Source organism: Arachis ipaensis, chromosome B7 (assembly GCF_059453495.1).
Source record: "Arachis ipaensis isolate K30076 ecotype BB chromosome B7, ASM5945349v1, whole genome shotgun sequence".
NCBI lineage: Eukaryota > Viridiplantae > Streptophyta > Magnoliopsida > Fabales > Fabaceae > Arachis > Arachis ipaensis.
In genome coordinates, this window is record NC_142442.1 from 48,617,831 (window position 1) to 48,627,022 (window position 9,192).

Below are 9,192 nucleotides of genomic sequence, written 5' to 3' on the forward strand. Positions count from 1 at the left end.
CAATGAAGATCATTACTCCTCAATGTAAATATATCCCAGCAAACTCAGTTATCGTTTCATTCATGAACAAATATTTATCCACTAATTTAGAAATTTAATAAATATGTACAGTTAATTAAATAGTCTAATTTTTTAATTTTGAAAAGGCAGCTAGTTTGTTATAAAGAAAAAGGGTGCACACGTGCGAATGTCTAAGCACAAAAGAATACACTTTTTTCATTCCTCTTATTAGAGAGCCGCCAGAACAAGCTAAGCTAACAATTGAAAGTGCTAAAACACTTTTAGTCCTTTTTTTATATCATGCATCATGCATGTATTTATAGTAACCTATTCTCATTCATGAATAACCTAAGTTACACTGAGCTTTTTTAAAAGATAGATATATACTAACTAATAATAACATATCACAAGAGAATTAAATTATTAAATTACATTATCTATATGCGACACATGATATTTTTTTTTTTGGCTGGTAATATTAGGTAAACAAAAAATAATCAGTACAAATAATTTAAATTTATCTTATTTAGTATTTATTTATTACGATAATACTAAAAAAATAAAAAAAATAGTTATTTAGTATTCATTCATTGTTACAATAATTAATGAATATTAAATAAAAAAAATTCTTTCCACTTTTGACTAAAATTTTTTTGTTGCTAAATATTTTTGATTTATTATATGATGCATTAAATAAAACCAAAAATAGTAAATTTTAATAGTTTTTGACTAATATTTTTTGTTACTAAACATTTCTATTTTTCAGTATACCACTTGCATTCTAGGTTCAACTTATAATTTGTAATTCTTTTTTGTTGAAGAAAGCAAAATAACATTTAAAGTAATGTATATTTTAACATAAAGATGTTAATTAAAAAGAACGTGCAATTATATATCCATCCTGACGATACTTTCTCATGTTTTGAACTCTATATACACTTGCAATTTAGTATTTTGATTTACATATATTTTTTAATTCTTAAGAGAACTTATATGGAAAAAAACTTTACAATTACCTCCTTTTGGGAATTTTGAGTTGGTAGTTGGTACATACCACATTGTAAAGGGACCGGGATATGTTTTAGGAGTTGATTACTCTTTAGTTGTGCCCCACAATGAGTAGGCATTAAGCAAACACTCATTATCAAACCATAATGTTGTTTATGAAATATAATTATCGTTAGACGTTAAGTTGAGAAACTCATCCAATTAATTAATTGACATTTATGTCTTCAAGGCATCAACACGTAACGTTCGCAACCATATATAATAGAAGCTGTTCCTCCTTTCCATAATAATATTTTTTATTTTTTATCAAATTAATTATCATTTTTAAACTTCAATAATTCACTAATTAATGTATACTTTATATTCTTCAAATATTTATTAAAAATAAAATATTATAAAAATAATATTTATAAAAAAAGAAAATATATTATGATTAATAATGGGTACATTATTTCTTATTTTCTTTTAAACTTATAGATATTCAATAAAATTTAATGATTGTCTTTATAACATATAAAATTAAAAAAAGGACAGATTACAAATGAGAACTTCACATTCTCCAACACAGAAGTTTTCAACAAAATATGAGCGGGGCAAGTAGATTTTTTTTTGAAGTTCTTTTGGCAAGCTTTTGTTAAATATGTAAGCTAACTAGCTAAGGCTCTTGCTAGAAGCGCCTTAAAATATTATTTAAAAATACCAAAAATAGAATGTCTGAATAAAAAACATAAATTCAATATGGAATTTTTAACTTTTGGGTCTAACTAATTAACAAGTGTCCTCAGACACATTTTAGCATGTATTGAATCCATTGGAAGGAGCAAAAGTTTCCATTCTGTTAAGGAATGAATAAGGAGTGATCTAAAATTATTAGTTAAGAGAATAAAAATAAAAGGTTTTATTAATTCATTTTTCAATATATTTAATAATGTATAAAAAATTCTAAAATTTACATTTAATTTATATTTTCTATTAAAACTTTTTTTAATAGTGTTCTAAACATTATATTTATATAGGATACTTGTTATAAAAATTCAATATAAAATAAAATAATCACACATATAACTTTAACCTGATAATTTCAATCAATTTATTTACAAAATTATTTGATAAATAATATAATATAAGTATAAAATAACTCAAAATTATCTTGTTTTTTATTAAATTTTTATTTTATATTTTTTAATTATCACTGAAATAATTAGATAACTTTAAATATAATAAATATGTAATTATGAATATTAATTTAAATAAAATAACTATATATTATTGTCTCTCTAATGACTAATCTTTTAAATGATTAATTACATGGCATGAAAACATTATATATTATTATTGTTATGTGATTTAGAGGTTGATTTTTTTTTTTTCATTTGTGTTTCTTAAGAATAAATTAAAGGTGATTTCTTGCCAATCCTCTTATTTTTATAAGTGGTTAGTTATTTTTTATGATATATTCAATAATTATTAGATAAATTTAATTGTATAATTATAATTAACACCAATAATTTATTTAAAATTTGATTCCGAAGAAAATCATCGCAGAGGCTAATGTGATTAAAATTTAAAAAATTTAGGAATTAAAATGAAACAATTAAAATTTTAAAAACTAAATTAAACCTCGAATATAATTTTAAGACCAAATTGAATATTTTCTTCTATATTATCCATGTTTCAAGTCACCTACTCCCCTCCCCCAAAGAAACCCCCTTCCCCTCCCAAAAAAAAGAAGGAAAAAAAAAAAAAAACAAAAAGAGCTTTTCCTTAAAATGATTTTGTACAAAACCGATTAAAAACTTTAGATTTTGGAAGAAACGTTGATGTCAGTGTCTTAACCAACACAGAAGAATAATTCTATGCAACCACTCTTTGGTATCATAGGAAATTGGTAAGAAAAGATGATCCCACTTTTTTCTAACCATGCATTAGGTTTGATGTTTAACTCAAGTCACCATCATGGAAACTCAGTCCAACCGGGCTTAACATTCCGACCCACCAACTCCAACCCATTTCATGCAAATATGCAAAAGATGAATATTATTATATAAACCAAATTCATTTCACATCATCTTCCTCGATCAGAGCCTCCTCTGTAGTTTCCTTTATTTATAACACTGTTTCCCTTTTCTCCAACATTTGTTTTTTCATTCAAAATGGAATCGTCAATTGTTGTTGTTTTGTATCTAACTCTATTTCAAGCTATGAACACGGTTCTCCCTACATTGGCAAAAGTATACACCGTTGGAGAGTCCATAGGTTGGGCAATCGGAGCTGATTATAGTACTTGGGCTAGTGACAAGACCTTTCATGTTGGTGATAAACTTGGTGAGTTGAGATCCTTTTGGTTTCATGTACATTAGTGTCAGAGGGTCGCAACAAATTTTATTATTTTCGACTAAGTAAAAATATTTTTATATATATGTCAAAAAAAAAAAAGTCCAAATGCACTGGCGTGTATACACGCTTTCTTTTCTGTATTAGCCAAATGACGGCTAAAATTGGTATAAAAATACTGCTCTTTGAATTTTTTCTAATATTAAATTATGAAAAATACCATTATGTCGAACCTTTAACCAAAATATGTTTGTTCTATAGTGCATACTTAGGAAATTTTTTCATAATTCATTCGAAGTTTTCCAAGATCATTTACTTGTTTAGATATTAAAGTTAGCTATTTTTCACTATGTCAGCATTCACTTTATTTTGTTCTAAAAGACTCAAATGAGGTAGAAGTCAAATCGATTTTGATAATACACAAGTGAATTTGAATAAAAAATTGCATCGTAATTAATAATTATAATTATTTTTTATATAATATTAGCGCTCCATCTAATAAGTGATATAAAAGCCAAGATGGTGGATCCTTTTTCTAGATCTAGGTAATGCACAAGCACAAGTGGTTTTCACGTGTTTTAGGATCGGAAAGGGAAATTGCAATTGGAAGATAAAATTTGGACGTTGGCAAGGCCGATATGCATGATTACAAAAATCATTCGTATACTTATTTTCTGTCTATTACTCTATCACTTTGTTGACAGTAAATGTTAACCTCTCCAAATTAAAGTTCACATTGCAAAACACAAACAGCTCGCATATCAACGAAATTTTTTTTTCTTTTACAGCATTTAAGTAATAAAGATGTTTTTATATTAAATTTTAAATTCTAAATTTGAGATGCTAGATTCTAGTACTATAAAATAAAAGAGGAGTACTAGGGAGTTAATTAACAAGTTTTATGATTTATAGTTATTAATTAATTATTATTAGTATTTTTAATGATATAAGATTATTCACTTTTTTTTTTTTACTAATCGATCAAATTTTAATAAAAATACTCGTCATTAAATTTTTTAAAAACAAAATGTTAACTCAAAATATTATTGACTAAAAATAAGTGTTTGTCTTTTAATATTTCTCTTTATTTGATGTGCCACAGTCTTCAACTATGGAGCTGGGCACACAGTAGACGAAGTTAAAGAAAATGACTACAAAAGCTGCACAACAGGCAATTCACTTACTACAGACAGCAGTGGTACCACCACAATTATTCTCAAGACTGCCGGCACACATTACTTCATATGCGCTGCGCCGGCGCACTGCATGGGCGGTATGCAACTTGCTGTCACGGTGAAGGCAGCTAAAAAGGCTGCCTCTCCGACACCGGCTCCAGCCCCAGCGCCATCAAAGGCAAAGGATTCATCTTCTGATACCAAAGGCACACCTAAGGCATCTACCACCCCCGGAACTGCTCCGACAAGAAGCACAACCACCACACCAACCAAATCCGACAATTCAAAAGGGGATAGTTCAATGGCTCCTAGTTTATTCTCACCGACTTTTGCACTAGTGTTGATTGTTTCTTGGATCTCCTACTATATTATGCTGCCTATGGTATGAGTTTGATTATAGGATTGGTCAGGATTGAGGCAATGCTATTGGTTTCTTTTTCGTTTTCTTTGTTATTTTAAATTTGTTTCGTTGTCTACTTTTATTCAGACTCAGATTTTGATGTGATTACTGATCAATATGTACCCTTGTGGATGTGTCTTATAGCATTAGTTATAATGTTGAGAAATGTTAGAAACAAATATTTTTTGGTCTCTTTTTAAAATAACATATAATTTATTTTTTATATATATGATGTGTTAATTAGAATAAATATCTTAACTATAATAAAATTATTTTGTAATTAAGTTATTATTTAAAACAAATAATTATATAATTTTTTAAAATATTAATAATTAAATTCTATTTTTTTCAAATTATTCTCTAAGAAAAAAAGAAAAAAATAAAATTTTTTTTCCAAATCAGGTACCCTAGTTAACTTTCTCTATGTAATGATTTTTATTCGTTCCTATTTTTTCATCATGGTGACGCTTTTTTAAAATTGTACCCAAAATTTCACTACACAAGTAACTAATTTAAACATATTTTGATAGAGGTGAATTCATAAAACTTTTATTTTTATTCAATTTTCTATTATCTCTTTTAATAATGTTATATTATTTTTTATATTGATTTCATCTAGTAATTAAGATTAAAATTTTAGGATGAATAGTTAGATTTATTTAAAAATTTGAAAGTTCGCAGAGTTTATAATTTGATAAAAATATCTTGAAAAGTAAAAGAATAGATAAAGTAATATTTAAAGCAATTAACTATTATCACGGTGAGGTAGTGAGCGATTATATTGAGGAGTGATAATCTATTTCAAGTAATGGGACTCGGAAGTGTTTTTTTAAAAAAGAATGATTTGAAAAAAAAATTAAATTTGTTTATTAATATTTTAAAAAATTATATAATCACCTATTTTAAATAATACTAATTATAAAATAGTTTTACTATTGTTAAGATATAATTAACTTTAATTAATTAAATTGAAGTAACTCAAATTACAAGTATAATTAATTATCACATTAAGATAACATTTAATTAAAAATTGACGCATTATAAAAGATAAATTATATGTTAAGTTAAAAAGAATTAGATAAAGTTTATCCTTTTTTATTAATATTAACTAATATTTTGTTCTAATACTTTTATTTTTATACTATTAAGATTTTAGAGTTTGATTTTAGTTTCTTCTTTTACATTCATGATTGAATACAATTTTTAAATGTCAATAATGTAATCAAGAAAATTTTATTGGTAAATTTGTTCACATGAGTTAACATATATAGTTTACAAGTAACTTGTGAATTTTTTTTACGTAAAACGGATGTAGAAAAAGTGTTACGAATTAAAGTAACAATGATTTAAACATATGTAGCTTCAGATAGTAGTCTTTACTTAACTAGATTATACCTAGATGGTTATTACTAGAGAGAACAATGCAATATGTGGTAATACATATTTTGCGGCGGTTTAAATGAAACCGCCGCAAAATGTAAAACAATAAATCACCCGGCGGATATATAGCAGCGGTTTTCGAAAAGACGCCGCGAAATGCAAACCTAATGGAAATATAGCAGCGGTTTGAAATAAACCGCCGATAAATGTCAGCCTGATTGCAGCTCCAACCTCTAACCGCCGTTATATGCGCTGCAGGTTGTCTTTTCGTGGCGGTTTAACACAACTGTCGCAAAATTTCTGCCGCTAAGTGGCGCTTTTGTTGTAGTGAATGCTAGTGAAATATGGACTAAAAATTAATAAATTTTATTGCTCATATAGCAATGCTTAATATCTTATACCATAAAAAAATGTTTAGGGAGTTAAACCCTATTTTGGTCTCTAAAATTGGCGAGTTGCACTGATTTGATTCCTGACTTCCCAATTGCTACACTTTGGTCCTCCAGATTCAAAAAAGTGCACTAATGTAGTCCCTCTTCAACGCCGTTAGTGAGATAGCTCAAGTCTTACCATGTTGGACATATTCAAACGACGTTGTACACGTTTTGACGCTAAAAGAGCACTAAATGATGTCATTTCAGGGTTTGAAAAATGTCAAAAGGGAGGGATATAATGTTTTAGAATTGTTCAAACCCTCAAACAACGTTTTTTAGTGTCTTCTTTAGCGCCAAAACGCATACCACGTCGTTTTAATATGTCTAGCGTGACAAGACTTGAGCTACACCACTAACGGTGTTGAATTCCAACAACAGAAGATACACGAGGGACTATATTGGTGCACTTTTTTAAATTTGAAAGATCAAATTGTAGCAATTAAAAAGTTAGAGACCAAATCAGTACAACTTGCCAATCTCAGAGACAAAATAAAATTTAACTCAATGGTTAGGAGACAAGAAATTTCAATCTAAATTTGCCAAAAAATTTAATTTTGACTTCATTTATATCACTTGCATACATTATTATACATATACCTCACGCGCATATAACATTAGTTATACGGTAATTATCTTGAAAACTAATGGATCAATATTATTTAATTGGCATTAGTAATATTTTATTTTCCTTTTAAAACCATCGTACGTTTATTTGTGTTTGGTATATAATTTACATTAATAGTAATAAAAGCATATCCCATATTTATTGTGTATATATATTGATTTTATTTTATAGTATATAGTTTGCTCATTTTCCATATTTTCTCCAAAATAATTTTTGACACTAAAACTTTTAAAGAGAACAAGGTATTTTTTTGTAAAATCCCTACAATACCCTTATTCCCTTTCTTTTTTCAAACCAAACCCTAACCCTCTTCTAACACACTCACTCACCTCTCACTGCTGCATACACACTCCCCTCACACCCTCTTCCTCACAGCACACACCCACGAGTTGAGAAAAGAATAAAAAAAAGAAAAGAAAGATGGAGATCGAGAGAGTGAAGGAGAGGAGGAGAGAAGGAAGAAGAGGGAGAGGGCTATTGCACCGGCGTCGCGTCTCACCGCAGTCCAACTTGCCGTCGCGCCGCCACCACACCCGTCTCGCCCAGCCGCTCTCAGCTCGCTGTCGCGTCGCCTTGCCATTGTCGCTGCCGAAGAAATCGCCATTGGAGGGAGACCTTGTCGTTGCAGCGGAAAGCGTAGAGATCGAAGAGAGGGTGAGAGAGCTACAAGATGGAGGGAAGAAAGGTGGCAGTCGTGAGAGGAGGTGACGATGGAGGATTCTGCTGTTGCCGTCGCTGGAGCTCACCGTTGGTGCACCTGGAGCTACTTTATCCCCTAACTTGCTCCACCGTGGCTGACCCCTGGCCTCCCTATTTTCGTCGGAGTTACTGATGCCACTGCTGGAGGAGAGGATCTAATGCCACTGCTGTTTTGCTTCACCAGTGTAGCTCTTACTGTTGCCGGGAAACATGTTACAACTTCCAAACTTGCCGACAACACTGTCTTACCACTGTTCTGGTCTAGTTTCTTCCCTTGATCTGTTCCAATTTCACCTTATCTCTGCCGCCATTTTGTTTCTCTGTCTTGCTCTTATTCTGATTTATTTTTGGCCTCTATTCTGTTTTGGATTTTCAGAACTATATTTGTATTTGTCTTTCATTCAATTTGAATCTACTGCCTTTGGCTGGTGTCGTGGCCATTGTTGCTATCGTAAGAATTGAAGTTGCTGCATTGTCCCAGTTCAAGTTCTGCGCTCTTTCGTACCCTTTTAATTTGGCACCCGAGTTCGGCCTCTTCGGTCCCTTAGGACCATGTTGTGAGTAGGCTTTATATTTAGAATTGTTTGACTGTGCATATATAATTATTTTGACATATATCTATTATGATCTTTGAATTATACTCACTATATTTGTTTAGAACGATTTTAAATTAATTAGAATAATTGATTTATTAAAATTAAATAATTCATTTTTATGAAGTTTATACTTTCAGAACTATACATGAGACCATATATATTTTTGATGAAGTCTTGCATTATTTTAAATTGTTTGATCTTATCTGAATATCTGTTTTTGAGACCATATATATTTTTGATAAAGTTTTGCATTATTCTAAAATGTTTGAGTTTACTTGAATATCTGTTTTTGAAGCATTGAAGTATTTGTTGGTATTCACTTAGTTTAAAGATTGTGAAATATATTTGAAATGTGTTTTGATTAAAAAAGTATGATTGGAAAGGATTCTGATGAGAAAGTATAATATGATTTGATTTGATTCGATGCCTTATATATTTGAAAGATCAAAGATTTGTTGTATTTGAAATTATATGTTTTGAATTGGTTTGGGAGGCTCGTATTAGAAAACCGTAGTTAACGGCGGTTATGACGTTAACTTAG

At 29.4% G+C, this 9,192-nt stretch overlaps 1 protein-coding gene across 1 annotated transcript; it reads left to right on the forward strand.

Annotated features, from left to right (window-relative positions):
• The first annotated feature begins 3,047 nt into the window (after nt 1–3,047).
• Nucleotides 3,048–5,144, forward strand: LOC107608103 (blue copper protein). The gene is made up of 2 exons (XM_016309994.3): nt 3,048–3,333; nt 4,445–5,144. The coding sequence occupies exons 1-2, from the start codon at nt 3,162–3,164 to the stop codon at nt 4,903–4,905; spliced, it is 633 nt and encodes a 210-aa protein (XP_016165480.1). The 5' UTR covers nt 3,048–3,161; the 3' UTR covers nt 4,906–5,144.
• Nucleotides 5,145–9,192: the final 4,048 nt, after the last annotated feature.